General features: G+C 41.9%; 1 protein-coding gene across 6 annotated transcripts in view; it reads left to right on the top strand.

Moving 5' to 3' along the window:
- Nucleotides 1-16,925, top strand: part of Znf512 (zinc finger protein 512) — a 28,170-nt gene extending 11,245 nt beyond the window's left edge. For all 6 annotated transcript variants that reach the window (XM_004839213.4, XM_021253633.2, XM_021253635.2 and 3 more), the window contains 10 exons: nucleotides 198-281; nucleotides 847-971; nucleotides 1,342-1,428; nucleotides 1,777-1,875; nucleotides 2,443-2,610; nucleotides 3,826-4,020; nucleotides 6,895-6,996; nucleotides 8,210-8,272; nucleotides 12,029-12,127; nucleotides 14,986-16,925. In XM_004839213.4, coding sequence (XP_004839270.1) covers nucleotides 198-281; nucleotides 847-971; nucleotides 1,342-1,428; nucleotides 1,777-1,875; nucleotides 2,443-2,610; nucleotides 3,826-4,020; nucleotides 6,895-6,996; nucleotides 8,210-8,272; nucleotides 12,029-12,127; nucleotides 14,986-15,294 — 1,331 coding nt within the window. In that variant the 3' untranslated portion in view covers nucleotides 15,295-16,925. The remainder of the gene's footprint in view (nucleotides 1-197; nucleotides 282-846; nucleotides 972-1,341; nucleotides 1,429-1,776; nucleotides 1,876-2,442; nucleotides 2,611-3,825; nucleotides 4,021-6,894; nucleotides 6,997-8,209; nucleotides 8,273-12,028; nucleotides 12,128-14,985) is intronic.
- The last annotated feature ends 283 nt before the right edge of the window (nucleotides 16,926-17,208 follow it).

Raw genomic sequence — 17,208 nt, 5'->3', positions numbered from 1 at the left:
CCTTTGAATTTAGAGGGAGGGAAAAGCCTCCATCCTGCCTCAACTGTTCCTTTTCATTCAGGCATGAGTTAAGGGAGTCATTATTGGTTGAGGGTCTGGCACCTAGGGTATCTAGGAGAAGAGGATAGAAGAGATGTTGGTGCTGGAGGGGGGTTAGTCCAGGGGACATGTCAGCCTTCAAGTTTCTGTCTTGTCAGGGAGGAAACAGCGGCCTAAAACTCAGCCTAATCCCAAACCCCAGGCTCGTCGCATACGGAAGGAACCGCCAGTTTATGCAGCAGGTAGGCTCTCTGTGGGAGGCTTCCTGGGGTGTAGCTCTTAGTCTGCTTTGTTGGCATATCCATGAGGAGGGATACACTGAAGCATTTCTTTACAGAGGCAGTTCTTAGAGGCCTGGCTTTGGAGATCACATAGCTTCTTCTTCATGGCCTGGCTCTCCAGACTTTCTGAAATGCCTTAATTTACTTCACTTCTGTAAGCCTCAGTTTTCCTGTCTGTAGATGATAATGATAAAGATAGCATTGTTGACAGTAGGGGAGGACTTGAAAACACTGAGCATGGTCTCTGCCTATCTCTGTGTCTCACTGTTCAATCCTGCTGTGAGAAGTGTAGCCCAGGCTTTAAGCATGGGCTTTGGAGTGGTTCTCAGATGGTTCTGAACATGGGGAAATGCACAGGAGTTTTAGAAACTCGACGTCTTACTGAAAAAATGACTTCTAGCAGCTATACCATGTCTACCAGGGAAGGGAAAACCCCTATTATGGTACTTTTTCTAAATGGTGGTATGATGCTTTTTGTTTCTGGACAATACTGCAGATCACAACGTGTCCCTTTCTCTCCTTTTAGGTAGTTTGGAGGAACAGTGGTACTTAGAAATTGTAGACAAAGGCAGTGTTTCCTGTCCTACCTGCCAGGCAGTGGGGAGAAAGACCATAGAGGGTTTGAAGAAACACATGGAAAACTGCAAACAGGTTACTTATTTGGCATTTTATAACTGTTAGGGTTTTTTAATCTAAACTTTAGACCTCATTTTGTGTTCATTATGCTGATAAGAGCCGATGAGTGGCAGTGTTGTGTGGTAGAGAGAACATAGTCTTTGTATCTGATATACTTTTGTTTGAATCCTCAGCCTGCTACGTGCTAGTTGTGGCACTTTTCACTTGTGGACTTTGGTTTCCTCATTGGTAAAATGGAGAAAAAATAATAAATACCTTGGTTAGTCAATGAGAGGATAAGAAAGAAGTAACACATGCTACGTCCCTAGCCCATTATGTAGCAGTTGCTAGCATTCGACTTCTCTGTTGAATGGCCTGCCACTGAATACCTTCTTTTTCCTTTTAGGAAATGTTTACTTGCCATCACTGTGGGAAACAACTTCGTTCCTTGGCAGGGATGAAGTATCACGTCATGGCGAATCATAATAGTTTGGTAAGCTTGTCTTCTGTCCTCTGTGATCCTTGGGTATCTTTTCCTAAGGTGTGTGACGATATCTCTGTAGTTAGCTGAGGCTCTGGGACCTCATAGGGGTGTGAGTAGCAAGAAATAGGCACCTTTGTATGGTCCATCATATTTGGGCTATCACAGGAGATAGAGGGTTGAGCTGTTACTTCCATTCTTTTTACCTGCTTTACCTGTCCAGAGGAGAGAAAAAGCCAAAACGTGGACTTTATGGTACAGCTTAGCTGTTAGTCCAATTCTTAAGTCTGTATGATTTTTCTTTTTCTCTGTGTGTCTGTTCCATTAATCATCCAGTCAGATGCTTCTCTTGATTTTTAGCCCATTTTGAAAGCTGGAGAGGAAATTGATGAGCCAAGTGAGAGGGAACGGCTCCGAACAGTTCTAAAGAGACTGGGAAAACTCAGGTGCATGCGAGAGGTAAGAGTCCAGGGATAGCAACTCTTCCTTCCTGGAGCTCAAGTCAGTGTCTTCTGCTGTTCTATTCCAGTTCTCTTCCTGTCCCTTTGTGGACTCCCTGGTACTGTGCTACCATAAGGCAGCCTGGCCCCTGCTCTTCCAGGACTCTTGAACTCATTGATAGTTCTTTCTTTTCTGTCTCATCTCCAACAGTGTACCTTCTTCCCTCATTCCTCTGTGTTCAGAGCGTTTCTTTCCTGTCCCCTCTGTAAACATGATGAATAGGATCCCTGTCACTGTGATGGGGTTTGATGTTACTAGCTATTTGATTTGGGGGTGTGGTTGGATCACAGACCAAGGAGGAAGCTCAGACAGAGTTCATTCTTGGGTACAGCTCAGCAAATGCTCACCATACCAACCACATCTGATGGCACCTGGACACCCGGCCAGGGAGAAGGAAGGGTGGTACTAAGGGGAAATGGCAGAGAGGGGCTTGTCAGATCACAGTGTCTTTGCGTGTGTTGTGGTGGTGAATGCTTCATGTCAGAGGATGTAAGATTCTGATGGGGGGCTGTCTCCTCTGTTCAGAGTTGTTCCAGTACCTTCACCAGCATCATGGGATATATGTATCATGTTAGAAAATGTGGCAAGGGGGCTGCAGAGCTGGAGAAGATGACCTTGAAATGTCACCATTGTGGAAAACCATATAGGTCGAAGGCTGGTCTTGCGTATCACCTGAGGTCAGAGCATGCACCTGTGAGTACCGATTTTCTCTGTATCCTGTTGGTGATGTCCGCTGTGGTGAGTGCCTTGTTCTTGGTTCCTCCTTTGTGTCTCCTTTTGCTCTGTCAATGTTGCTGTTCTCTCCTCATCATTCATTCTTTATTCTTAGTTCTGCCTTTTGAACATTATTAGGTTGGATAAATGAAAGTTTTAAGTATAGTCTAGAGAGAAGTAAACTGCTTATCTTTTTTTCAAAACTGAAAACATTCCCCCATGTAGCTAGAAGTTTTGTGGTTGTCTAGCTGCCTGTGAATACATAATCTAGCCAAGGTGACACTTCAGAGTCACAAAAATTTTCTTCCTCAGTTTCGTTTTTTTTTTCTCTCTTTTCCCGGTACTGGGGTTCCAACTTGGGACCTTTCACTGATGTAGTCAATGGGCTACATCCCTGGCCCTTCCATGAGTTTCTTTTATTGTTTTATCATTTTATATTTTATGCTTAGTGGTTTGGTCTATTGTGAATTATTTTTTTGTATGTGTTATAAGGTATGGGTTGAGGTTCGTTTCCCCTTTTTTTGGTCCTAGAGGTCAAATCCAGGGGTGTTTTACCACTGAGCTACATCATCTGCCTGTTTTATTTATTTATATTGTCAGGCAGGGTCTTGCTGTGTTGCCCAAGCAGCATTTGGACTTGTTCTGTTTTGTTTTGTTTTTTTGTTACCGGGGATTGAACTCAGGACCTTGCACTTTCAAGACAGGCGCTGGAACCTCTGAGCCAAATCCCCGGCCCGGGACTTGTGATTTTCCTGCTTCAGCCTCCCTAAGTGCTGGGATTTCAGGCTTGTGCCTGAAATCTTTGTATTCTTTGTATATGAATGTTTCTTGACTTTTTACGCCTTTTATTTATTAGGAAAGAACAGATTTTGTCCTGCTAAACAGCATTTCTTTTTGGTACTGGGGAACCACTGAGCTAAATACCCAGCCTAAACAGCTTCCTTTTTTTTTTTCTTTTGGTACCGGGGAGACCTCGCACTTGCAAGGCAGGTGGCGGAACCACTGAGCTAAATCCCTGGCCTAAACAGCTTTTTTAATACGAATAAAATATGTGTTAATATGGTATAGCTTGATGTCCATGGTTAGCAATTAGTAGACAGCCCTTTTGATACTTAGAGCAGGAAGGTCGGCCTTTACCTCAAGTGACAGACGCTGCTTCTCAGGCCTGTGTTCTGCTGTGTCTCATTCTTGCAGATCTCCTTCTTTCCAGAGTCAGGACAGCCAGAGTGCTTAAAGGAGATGGGTCTAGAAGCAAAGAGTGGGGGCCGAGTTCAGAGACGTTCTGCCAAGATCGCTGTGTACCACCTGCAGGAGCTGGCGTCTGCCGAACTGGCCAAGGAATGGCCTAAGAGGAAGGTGCTCCAGGATCTGGTCCCTGATGACCGGAAGGTAGGGTAGAAGTTCTACTACTACTTTTAGAACTGTTGTGTCTTTTTTTTTTTTGGTACTGGGGATCGAACTCGGGACCTTGCGCTTGTGAGGCAGGTGTCGGAACCACTGGGCTAAATCCCCGGCCCAAGAACCATTGTGTGTCATACTGTGTCTGATGTAGAGAAAAGGAAAGACACTTAGATAAGTGCATGTTAAGAATATTTTGCTGCTTTACCTGTGGAGACAGAGCACATGTGATCCAGCTTGCATGTTTGGATTCAGGTAGGTCCTAGCTGAACAGTCCATTTTGGAAGTTCCTTAAGTGTCTCTGAATTCTGAGTTGCTTCCAGAAGGAACCTGAAATTCCTAGGTAAGATGTTTACTTGCTCATCATCCAGCGTGTTTCCGCAGATACGGTTCAATAGGTAAACCATTGGTTTCCTATCGGTTTCCATTGGTTTTGCTAGCAGCAGAACTTCTTTTGTGGTTCACAATGAAAATGATGATCAACATCGAGACCCCACTGGGCCTGTCCCTGTTCTGTCCCGTCCCCAAGCTTCTCCACTCTCAGCAGCTTCTCATGCATCTTCCCAGGGCTTCTTGATGGGCAGATGAGCCATATATTGCTCAGAGAACTTTCCATGTGAAGTATGTTGGACTTAGCAGTTGTAGAGCTAGTGTAGATTTCCCAGGCAGTCTCCACCCATCTCCCCCGATGCCGACACCCTGGGTAACTGTGCCACAGGACCCACGGGGACCTCTTACTCTGTCTCCTTCTCCTTCAGTTTGTTAGCGTGGCCCTGGCTTTGTCGCTTTGTGGGTGATGCTTTGGCAGAGGACTAGCTGGCTGTTTTGTAGAATGTTCTCCAGTATGGTTTTCTGTTGTGCTTCCTCAGGGTCAGGGTGAGGGTTACTTGGTTTGGGCAGGAATATCACCCACCCAGGCAGTGCTGGTGCCTGTCTGCATCATGTCAGAAGTTATATGATCCGGATGTGTCTTTTACAAATGATGATTGCTGATCTGTTGGCCAGCGTATGTTTCCAAGTATCTCCATGGTAAAATTAGTGAGTATTTTGTGGGGAGATTGAGATTGTCTTACTTCTGCCCACCTATATTAGCGTACACTGATGATGTGATTCTTTAAGGTATTATTGTAATGTTGGCCTAATGAAGATTTGTTTCCATCATTTGTTCTATAAGTATTAATTGCAGTTCTAGTGTGAGAAAAATCTGTCCTTTTGCTCTATTTATTTATGTTAGTATAGTCTTCCCCTGTTATCAATGAGGGAATAGTATACCAAAACCTATAGGTGCTCAGGCCCCTGCTAGGAAATGGTGTGGTATTTGCATAAAACCTACGCCCATCCTCCCATGCACTTTCGAGCATCTCTGGATTATTTATAATACCCAATACAATGTAAATGCTAACTGTTTGAGGGATAATTACAAGAAATACATCTATATATGCTCGGTATAGGTGGAACGTTTTTATTTAAAAAATAGTTTTGATGGGCCGGGGATTTAGCTCAGTGGTTCCGCCGCCTGCTGCACAAGCGCAAGAACTCGAGTTCGATCCCCGGTACCAAAAACAAAACAAAACAAAAAAAATAGTTTTGATTTGAAGTTAGTTGGTTGAATCAGAAAATGCAGAAACTGAGGATATTGGGGCGCCAGGGTGTCTAGACACCTAGATACTTAGTTTCTTAGTTTATTCTATGAGTTGTAATCCAATGCTAGTATTATTTATTTTGCTGTTCAGTAACACCAGATTTGGCTGTTAGACTAAATGCTCACAAGTATCGCCAGCTGTGTGTTCTGGTTTAGCTTCACCAGAGGCTCCTTCAGCCACTTGCCTTCCCCCATTGCCTCTTCGAGCTTTGGTTTGCTTTTCTGCTACAGAGAGCCACCTCCTGTCACACTCGACCTTTGTTGAGGCAGGAGGACTGTTTCTCACCAGAACCATGCAGGTGCAGGGTCCGCTGTGAGTCTCCAGCCACACTGCACATGTCATTCATGTCTAAGTGTGTGTGTGGGGGTGCTAGTGGTGATGTTACTTTTGTAGTATAAGCAAAGATTATGTGTTCTGTCCTAATTTTTCTCACATCTTTGTTTTAGATTGGACTTTAACTTTTTGTTGTTTTTGAATTTAACAAATATTCAAAACTTAGCATGTTTTCATTGAAGAAAACAGACATGCTGATAAGCAGAGGAAAATATTAAAATCATTGAAAATTCTGCCATCTAGGGAATACCACTATTAATATTTTGATTTAGGTCCTTCTTTGCTATCTCCATGTATTTCTACTGAATGAGTGATACATATTTATATTTCTTGCTTTTTTTTTTTTTGGAAACAGGGTCTTATAAGTAATCCAGGCTGGCCTTGAATTCACTGTGTAGTTCAGGTTGGCCTCAAACTCACTGTCTTCTTGCCCTAGTCGCTGGAGTGCTGGGATTACAAGTATGTGCCACCAGAACTGGTTGTTTTCAACTTTTATAACAAATACTTTATTTTTAATTCATACTGTGTGTTTTTCTTCCTGTTTTATCTACAGAAAAAAAATGCTCAAGTCTCCTGTCCTCTATTAAAAATCAGACTTTTCCAGTATTAAAAAATAGACTTATATTTACCAATATCAAGAACTTTAGGGCCGGGGATTTAGCCCAGTGGTTCTGTCGCCTGCCTCGCAAGAGCAAGGACCTGAGTTCGATCCCCGGTACCAAAAAAAAAAAAAAAAAAGAACTTTAGAGGATCTTACGTCTTACTATGTTTGTGTAGGATATATACCTGTGGACTCCTGAAGTACATAACCCGAAGAGGTGTGTGTGAAGCCTTTAGTTATTTTTGCTGGGAGTTGCATCCCTGCAATACAATGCTTCTTGTCTTCTAGTTAAAATATACTCGTCCTGGGCTACCTACTTTCAGCCAGGAAGTACTACACAAGTGGAAGACAGATATCAAGAAGTATCATCGCATTCAGTGTCCTAACCAGGTGATTCTTTGTCTTTCTTTTATTCAGTAAATGTTTCACAAGGGTCTGCTCTTGTTTTCAGTTATTCCTTCATGATGAAGCACTTGCATTATAGTTGCTTCAAGGAATAGTTAGTTATTTTATTTTAGTAATTCTGTCAGGGGTAGGTCAACAAGAGAGCAGTCCTACTATGTGTGGCCTCAGCAGGGATCACTCTTGGGAGGATGTTGAGCTCTAGCTAGATGGAATTTAATGTTCAAGATGGCTTTTTTTTTCCTGTTGCCGGGGATTGAACTCAGGACCTTGCACTTGCAAGGCAGACACGGTGCCACTGAGCTAAATCCCCAGCCCGCAAGATGGCTTTTGTGCACCGTCTGCCTGTATGGCCTTTGTCTGTCACGGGGCAGTTGGATTACCAACCACTGACACAGTAACTGACTTCTTGGAGTAGATTCTGAGAAAGCAGAAGTTGCAGATCTGTTTGTGTGTGTGTGTGTTTGTGTGTGGTGCTGGGGATTGAATCCAGGACCTTGCACATACTAGGCAAGTGCTCTACCACTGAGCTATGTGTCCAGCCCTTTTTATTTCATTTGAGACGTGGTTTTACTTTGTTGCCCAGGCCAGCCTTGAAATTGTGATCTTCCTGCCTCAGCTCCAAGGTAGTTGGGAATCACCGGTGTGTGCCATTTGGTGCAGCTGAAGCTGAAGATTTCTTCAGGCCTCTCTTCAGAATTTTGCAACATCACTTCTATGGCATTCTCGCATCAGCAGCATCTAAGGGCCAATCCAGACTCAAAGGGAGGTTAAATAGACCCCACTCTTGATGGCAGGAGTAGCATACATTTGCCATCCTCTGAAAAATTGCTGTAAGAGCTGTATGTGCAGTTTGGGGAGGAAAATATAAAAAAAGTAGGAGACACACTTGCACTTAAAGGTTTAAAAACTAATCATACAGTTTTCTGTATTTCTGTTAAGTGTTAGAGAAAGTGATATATATATATCTATATCTATATATATATATATATATATATATATATATATATATATCTGTTAAGTGTCAGAGAAAGTTCCAAATGAATCAGACAGTGGGGAACTAGGTTGAATTTATACATTTGACATTCTTGTTCCACAGTGATCTCTATCCTGCTATTTGTTCTCTATGTATTCTGACGTCTAATACTAAGAAGAGGATTCTATGTGGTATCATGCTTACCTCTTTTCTTCTCTTTTTCAGGGTTGTGAGGCTGTCTACAGTAGTGTGTCTGGCCTTAAAGCTCACCTTGGCTCTTGTACATTGGTTTGTAACTTTTTCTTTTTTCCAATACAGGAAGATATTAATTGTTTAATAATACCAACCACAAGGCCTTCAACAGTTTTCTTCTTTGGCAAAATACATACACTATTTGAAACAAACCAGTGTATATAAGGGAGCCACATGATATTACATTTTCAAATATATTTTCCTTTGTTCTTTGTTAAGCTACCCCAAAAAGCCATCCAGTACCAATTTCAGGAGACCATATAAGATGGTACAAAGAGCCTAGGTATAGAAATCAGCCTGGCTAGAAGTTCTCTTTCTCTGCACAACCTCGCATAAGTTACTTAATCTCTGTAAGCCTCAGTTGCAAAATAAGGACAATACTTTTACATCAGTATTAAATATTAGGATTATACATTTATATCCCTAATAGCATTGTTACATTGTACTAATAAACATAACAATCATTAATGAACATCCACAATGTGCCAGGCACCATGTTAACACTTAACATATTATACAACACCCAGCAGAGTAGGCACTCAATTGGTAGCTATTAAGGATCAGTATTTCAAAAAAAAAAGAGAATCAGTATTTCATGTTTCATACATATTATTATTCCATTATAATAAATATTTTATACTCTATCTTAAATAACTGGCAAGCTCACATGAAGTATATCTCCTCTGATACAGGACACAGGAAATGGCTGCTTCCCATCATACTGAGTATTAGTTAAGTAATTAGAAGGTCCTTCAATGATATTATCAGTAGCTTTTATACATAGTCTCTCTCTTTCATTCATTTTTTTGGTGACAGGCTCTTACTAGGTTGCCCAGGCTGGCCTGGAACTCTCGATTTGCCTGCCTCAGCCTTCTGAGTAGCTGGGTTTACAGGCTTGCACTACTGTGCCCACCTTGTTACATTTTCCTATCCTGAGCTAAGTCAACCTAATTATTCTCTTCTTATTTAGAACTACTAATACTATATACACCAAATTGATTTTGGAACATGAAGCATCTGCAGCTGTGTTAGGTCCTGTCTAAGAGTATTACATACATCTTCTTTAATCCTCACACTAGCTCTGCAGGGGAGGGTTAAGTCTTTTTTACAGAAGACAAAATGAATTTAGGAGTTTGAGACTTTAAGTGATCAGCAGCCAGGACACACAGCAACAATGAAGTTGAGAATGGAATCTAGGCTTGTATGGCTCCAAAGTCCATGCCCTGTTAATTAGTTTTGTTATTAATAGGACTTGAAACCAGAAAAATTATGCAATTGTGCTTTTGAGGACAAAGGAAAAATTAGAATAATTTAAAAATAACTACTTACAAACAGGTATTCTACTTTCTTGCAACAAATGATTATTTCTGAAAGAGTCATTAAAATGAGATTTCTATCTTCCAGTTTCAAGTATCCCACCAAGATAGACTATGTGAAATTCATCTAACTTTTTTTTTTGTACCAGTGATCAAACTCAGGATCTTGTGCTTGTGCAGCACGTGGCAAAACCACTGAGCTAAATCCCCGGCCCTGTTATGTGCTTTTATAACACATTATAACACATTGTGGTTTTTTTTGGTATATCCTTTTACTGGTACATTTTAGGTGTACAATATAATGACATTCATCATTGGAGATATGCACCTTTACATACTCTCTTGGTTCTGATTTTTTCCCCCTTCCCCTGGTATAACATTGTTTCCTGAATTGCAAGGGACAATAATTCAGCAGAGCACCAACATAGTCTGTGAAATAAATTAAATATTTGTAATCCAACTTAATTAATAGATGGATGGCAGCTTAGTGTAGCCAGTTTGAAGACCAAACTCCTATTCCACTATTTGCTTATGTAACCTTGGGCAAGTCACCCTTTCCAAACTTCAATTTTTATTTTTTGTTTTGTTTTGTTTTTGGTACCAGGGATTGAACTCAGGACCTTGCACTTTTGAGGCAGGCATGGTGCCACTGAGCTAAATCTCCAGCCAAAACACCCAAACTTTAATTTTCCTAACTGTTTTTTTTTTATATATATTAATTGGTACATTTTAGGTATACATTTACATTTATCATTGGGTGCTTGTACCTGAACATGATGTATCTTAGTTCTTATTTTTTCCCCCATTACCTATGCGCCCTTCACCCCTCCACCCTTCCTTATTTACATAGACTTTGTTTCCATTTTTTTTTTCTTTCTCATAATTTTTCCTTTCCCGTCTTCCCTTTCCCCTTCCCCTCCCACCACCCCTACACCTTTGGACCTTTTCCTATTTCAAATTATCAATTATTCATTTTAATCATTTTCATCCTTATTTATACTTTCAGTTTCTCATACTAGAGAAACTATTCGATATTTACACGTGTGTCCTATTTATTTCACTTAAGAGTATGGCTTCAATATGCATCCATTTAGCTATAAATGACTAGTTTCTCATTCTTTATGGCTGCATAGTACTCCATTTTATAAAAAAAAAACCCATCTTCTTTATCCAGTTTCCAGTTGATGGGCACTTGAGCTGTTTCCAAACTTTAGCTGTTACAAACTGTGCCACTATAAACATAGGTACACATATATCGCTGTGGTACGATTCTTTTAATTCTTTGGGGAAGATACCCAGTAGGGGAATAGCTGGGTCAAATGGGACCTCTAGTCCTAGTTCTTTGAGTTATCTCCATACGGATTTCCACAGTGGTTGCACCAGTCTGCACTCCCACCAACAATGGAGAAGGGTTCCTTTCTCTCCACACCCCTGCCAGCATTTGTTATTGGTTGATTTCTTGATAGCAGCCATTCTTTGTGGGGTGAGGTGGAATCTTAGTGTTGTTTTCATCTGCATCTCTCGAATGACCAGTGATGTTCAACATTTTTTCATATATTTATTTGCTGTTTTTACTTCTTTGAGAAATGTCTGTTCATTTCGGATGCCCATTTTTGAATTGGGTCTTTGAATTTGGGGGATCTGATTTTTTAAATTTTCTTAACTGTTAAACCCAACTGTGCAGTATTGTTGTGAGAATTAGAGATTACAGTATGATAACTTCTCCATCATACTGGCTAACAAATTATTAGAGTCTCAATAATTTTTAAGTCCAAGACATTGAGGAGGCCAGATGATTTTACGTATGTTGAACCCATCTTTGCATCCCTGGGATAAATCTGACTTGGTCAGGGTGTATGATCTTCTTGATGACCCTCTGTATTCTGTTAAGGCCAGATGATTTTGAGGTCCTCATGAACTTGGGGTAGGTGTGCAAGGGGTAGGTCAGCTGACAGGCCTGGTGGCAGGACGCCGTATCGCCCAAGACCGAGTCAAATGCTTCGGCCGAGGCGGTCCCCGAGCCTCCCGCCAGGGCCATGGTCAAAAGTAGCAGCAGCGGGAGCCCAAGTTGGGCCTGGACCCAGAGGTTCCCCTTTGGTGCCGCCATCTTGTTCCCTCTGTCACCGCGGCTCAGCTTGGTGCTGTTTTCTTTTCAGGTTTTGCCCAGTTTGTAACTTTTTAAAATTGGTATCTTATTATGCCCTCTAAAAGTTTGACATGGAAAAGAACTCAGTTTGGCTGAACAGTTACTCACTCATCCTGTACACTGTTATTGTCAGAGGCTGCTTTAGTCCTCTGTCACGAAAATTCTTGTACTCATTGAGTGGGCTGTCAGGATTCATCCAAAATGTAGAAAAGGCCAACATAGCAAGAAGTCACACCAGTGAAAGAAATTTGGAATGACATTTGAGTTCTGCATCCCTATGGATTTACCAGTAATTTACCAGTAATTCTCACTTCTCTCTCTCGGAAATAGGGAACCTTTGTGGCTGGAAAATACAAGTGTCTTCTATGCCAAAAAGAATTTGTGTCAGAGAGTGGTGTCAAGTATCACATCAACTCTGTCCATGCTGAGGTGAGGTATCTTTTTTCACATAGTGTTTGTATGATCCTTTAGGGTTGATGTATAAACAACAAGAGAGATGCAGTTTATCTCTGTTTTAATTGGCTAGGACTGTCCAGGAAAGTAGCTCCGTAGTACTTATCAGAGACATGGGCACAAAAATACTCTGTAACACCTTCCCGCCAGCTTGATGTGCATGAATGTCCATCAGATGGCATGTACCACCAGTGACATGTGTGACTGTCCCATGCCACCTGATGGGATAGTCATGCATGTACCACTGGGATGGTTCAGAGCTGTCTGGCAGTGAGACATACAAATTACAGCTTCGTTGTGAATGTGTTAAAATTGGATGAGTAATTGTATTGTTTTGGGTAAATATTTGAAATTAATGGGAAAGTGAGTATCTTTGAGCTCTTACTAGTCTCCTAAATCCAAATAAATGAGGCACTGGGGAACTAGGTTGAATTTACATGCTGGACATTGTCCTTCCCAGCGATGTCTATTCTGCTATGTCTTCTATGTATTCTAATGTCTACAGGTAGCCTGCTTTCAAGGCTATTTAAAATGCTGCCTAAAGAAGTGAAAAGGTCTTATTTTATAAGCACAGTCCATATATTGTTTCATGTACAAATGCTTCTTTTGGTATATATCTGTAAAACATAAGGACTTTTTAACATATCCATAAACTTTATGCCTAAAAGATTAACAGTGTTGGACCTGAGATTTAGCTCAGTGGTGCTGCGCCTGCCTCATAAGCCCAAGGTCATGAGTTCAATCCCTGGTACCCCCCCAAAAAAGATTAATGGTGGTTTTTTTGAAACAGGGTCTCGCAATGTAGTTCAAGCAGGCCTTGAACTCAATATGTAGCCCAGGCTGGCCTCGAACTCTCATCCTCCTGAGTGGTGGGATTATAGGTGTGTGTCACCACACCTGATCCACTATAGCCTATAACTCTATAATATAGAATTGGTTTGTTGAAATCAGAATCTTAAAAAAGGTTTATCTACTGCAATTGTCTTTTTTTTTTTCCTTTCTTTATAATACTGGGCATTGAAACCAGGGCCTTTGTACTACCTATATCCCTCAGCCCTTTTAAAATTTTATTTTATTTATTTATTTAAAATTTTAAAAAAATTTTTGGTACTGGGGATTGAACTTGGGTCCTTGTGCTTGCACAGCAGGCGGCAAAACCACTGAGCTAAATCCCTGGCCCTTTAAATTTTATTTTTAAATTTTAAGGCAAGGTCTCACTAAGTCAGCAGGTTTGCCCAGATGGTCTCCAACTTTTGATCTTCTGTAGCTCAGCTGCCCAGAGTGCTGGGGTTACAGGCCAGTATCAGCATTCCCACCTTGCAATTTTAATCTAGAGCAGTGATGGTGAACCTTTTAGAGACAGAGTGCTAAACTGCAATCCAAAACTTACTTATGGCAGGGCCAGGGATTTAGCTCAGTGGTGCTGCCGCCTGCTTCACAAGCGCAAGGTCCTGAGTTCAATCCCCAGTACCAAAAATTTAAAAAACTTACTTATGGCAAAGTGCCAACACTGCAATTAACCCTGAATACTGAGGTTTTCATTTAGAAAAAACAACTCAACCTTAATGTCTTTTGTCTTTAAAAAAAACCAACCAAACACAATAATGCTCATGCCATAGGTTTGCCATGACTGATGTAGAGCCTTGCTCTCCAAAAGAAATGGAATGTGAGGGGCTGAGGATTTAGCTCAGTGGTTCCGCTGCCTGGTTGGAAAGTACAAGGTCCTGAGTTCAATCCCCAGTAACCCCCCCCCCGCCCGCCAAAAACCAAAAAGAAATGGAATGTGAACCATGTTTGTCATATAAAATCTTCTAGTAGCCACATTTTAAAAGTATAATGAAGACAAGTAAATTTATTTAACCCAACAAATCCAAAGTAGTATTTTTGTATTAATACATACAAGATTTTTATATTTTTTTCATACTGAGTCTTTAAAGTTTGGTGCATTTTTTGATTCTTTTTTTTGGTACCAGGGATCGAACTCAGGTCCTGGTGCATTTTTTCATTGAAAGTATATCTGAGCCTGGACTGACCACATGTGGCAGGAGACTAGCTCATTGTGGCCAGCAGTTCTATAAGCTTCCCTTTCCTATTTGTTTTGTTCTTTTGTTTGTTTTTTGGTACTGAGGATCAAATTCAGGTCATTGCACTTGCGAAGCAGGCGGTGAAACCACTGAGCTAAATCCCCGGCCCTGTTCTGTTTTCTTCATTGCCATATTTTTTTAAATGAGGTCATTTATCATATGCACATTCTGAATTTTCCCAATTGCTGGAGTTCCTCTATCCTGTTTCTTGTAAATTGAAAGTCATATCTGGAACATTGATCATATTGCTTGATTAGGTTTGAGTTTGTTTGCTCCCCCCTCCCCCCTCCCCCCTCCCCCCTCCCCCCTCCCCCCTCCCCCCTCCCCCCTCCCCCCCCTCCCCCCTCCCCCCCCCCCTCCCCCTCCCCCTCCCCCCCCTCCCCCTCCCCCTCCCCCTCTTCCCCTCTTCCCCTCTTCCCCTCTCCTTTTTATTTTCATTTGCTATTTTCTTTCCCACTTATTTTCCCTTTCTTTTTCTTGTTTGTGTTTTTTTTTGGTACTGGGGATCGAACTCCGGTCCTTGCGCTTGCGCAGCAGGCGACAAAACCACTGAGCTAAATCTCCAGCCCCTCCCTTTCTTTTTCTGTGTCAGTACTTTGTATTTGGATTTTTTGTTTCCTGCCCCTTCTTCTTCAGAGAGGTTAACAATTGACCTATGCTCGTGTATCCAGGAGCAGAACTGAGCTCTTACACTCCTTGTAGTGTTCACTGTGTTTCTGACTGGATGATATTTCTATTTTGCCTCTCTAGGATTGGTTTATTGTAAACCCAACAACAACAAAAAGCTTTGAAAAGCTGATGAAGATAAAGCAGAGACAGCAAGAAGAAGAAAAGCGGAGGCAGCAGCACAGGAGCAGGAGATCACTAAGAAGGCTGCAGCAGCCTGGCATTGAGCTTCCTGAGACCCAGCTGAGCCTTAGAGTAGGGAAGGATCAGAGGAGGAATAATGAGGAACTGGTCGTGTGGACCTCCTGCAAGGAATCAGAGCAGGAGCCTGTGGCAGCCCAGTTCCAGAAAGCAAAGCCCCCAAAGACGAATCATAAACGAGGAAGGAAATAGGCAGTCAGTGAAAGCACTCCTAGGAGAGTGGAGGTGACACTGTTGTCAGGGGACCTGTGCGAGGAGGCCTGAGTCCTGGGGCTGAGTGAAGATGCTTGCAACTGTCCATGCAAGGCTGTGACTTTCTCAGCTCCTGTGTAAATTTCACCGTCTTCCCTACTTATTCACTCTCATTCCTTCCCCATGCCCCTTGTAGCAAGATTTTCTACTATTCTTTATGGGAGTCCTCCTGTTTTTCTCTTCTCTTGCCCGAAGAGATCCCTTTCAAGGCCAACTATAGGCCCCTCTTGCCCTGTACAAGACTAAGAATGGTGTTTACTTGTCCTTTCTTTCCTGAGGTTCAAATGTTCTTGGAAGCTCCATTGATTTAGTAGTTACTCCATTGTGTAACTTATCGAACAATTTCAAACTACTTTTTAAAAAAAACACTATGGGTTTATCATTTTGTATTTGTAATACAACAAGCCTTGAAGCTAGAACTGTTGTTGCTTACTTACTAGGGTTACCCCGAATCCTTGGGAAGCAAAACTTTGCAGAGGCTGTTTGTCCTCAGTGTGATTTTAGGATTGAAAGAGAGAAAAAGACTTAGCATGAAAAAGCTAGAGCCTCCCTACAGTGGTTATCCTGGGAGGTGCTTTGTCTGTACCAAGCAGCAGTGACTAAGTAGATCCACAGGCATGAAAAGCAGCCTGAGGAGTAATGTGTCCCAAATATTTAAATGACTGGAAAGAAAAAAGCAGAAGCAGTAATAATTAGCCCAACTTTCTTGGGACCCAGAGCCTCATCTGTTGCTATGGTCAGTCCCCTCCCGAAGCCTGCTTTGGCTCCCGTGATTTTAAAAGTTGTGAACGTCACTGTGCCCCCTGGTGTTTTGACACAGCGCCCTGGTGCACCTTGCAATGCCACTAAGTTTGGAAACCAAGGTGCACCTTCCTTCTCCCTTGGACTTTACCTCACTTGTTTATCCACACCTTGCCAAGTCCTTGCCAGCCCTTTACTTAACCTCTGTGTCTTTGAATTTTCTGAGAATATTGTCCTTCTGTCCTCTTTTATATGGAGTTCTGTCCTCTTTTTCTGAGACTTTGACACCAGATGTGAATATCTGGAGCTGGAAAGAAAACATCTTCATCTGTCCTCCTGCCTACCTGGTAATGCTTTATGGGCTCTTTCTCTACTGGAGGGGGTGGCTTTTTCTGGAGCAGTGTTTAGAGCAGCCTTGTGTTTATAAGTTCTCTTTTTGCGTAAATATTGGTCTTAAGTGTTCTCACCAGTTTTGTGGCGTATATCACTTAAAAATTAACCTTGATATGGGCAAACACTACTTTTTTTTCCAAATCTGAAAAGCTGAGGCCACCCTTTAACCCTCTATTCTCTCTGCTTCTCTGAATAGCTTTAACATGTGGGCTTTTGTGAAGACCACATTCAGACCTGAATTAGGGACTGCTGGAATAGGTAGAAAGTGAAGAAAAGTAGTACACACACTACATCTCCATTGGCAGTTGTGCCCTTAAAGACATTTTAGCAGATGAGGGTTGACAGGGAGGAGAAATGGAGAAAATATGTTACTTTCTGGTGTAGGAGTTGGGGTATGTTTGGCAATGACAAAAGAAATAAATGACTCTCACTTAGAATGTTGTTTCCAGTTCTTTGATTCTGATCTGCTACCTGACTCCCTGGTACGACAATGGCTGGAGACCGAACTGTGTTTGAAATAAGCCCCACGTGCAGCTATCTCAGGAGTTATTTGGCTCCTGAAATCTGGTTAAAATGAGTAATTTGTGGCTCAAGTGAATTGGTACAGGAAACCTGTCCTATCTCATCCGTGCTCTTGCAGCCTTTTTGTTCCCTTGGCCAGGCAGTAGCAGGGCTCAGTATGGATCATCCTAATCACACTACTCACTTAGATTAACATAA

This window comes from Heterocephalus glaber, unplaced genomic scaffold, assembly GCF_053883595.1.
Source record: "Heterocephalus glaber isolate CG9 unplaced genomic scaffold, H.glaber_assembly_v1.0 deba00001457, whole genome shotgun sequence".
NCBI classification, from domain to species: Eukaryota; Metazoa; Chordata; class Mammalia; order Rodentia; family Bathyergidae; genus Heterocephalus; species Heterocephalus glaber.
This window is presented reverse-complemented; position numbering and strand designations above follow the sequence as displayed.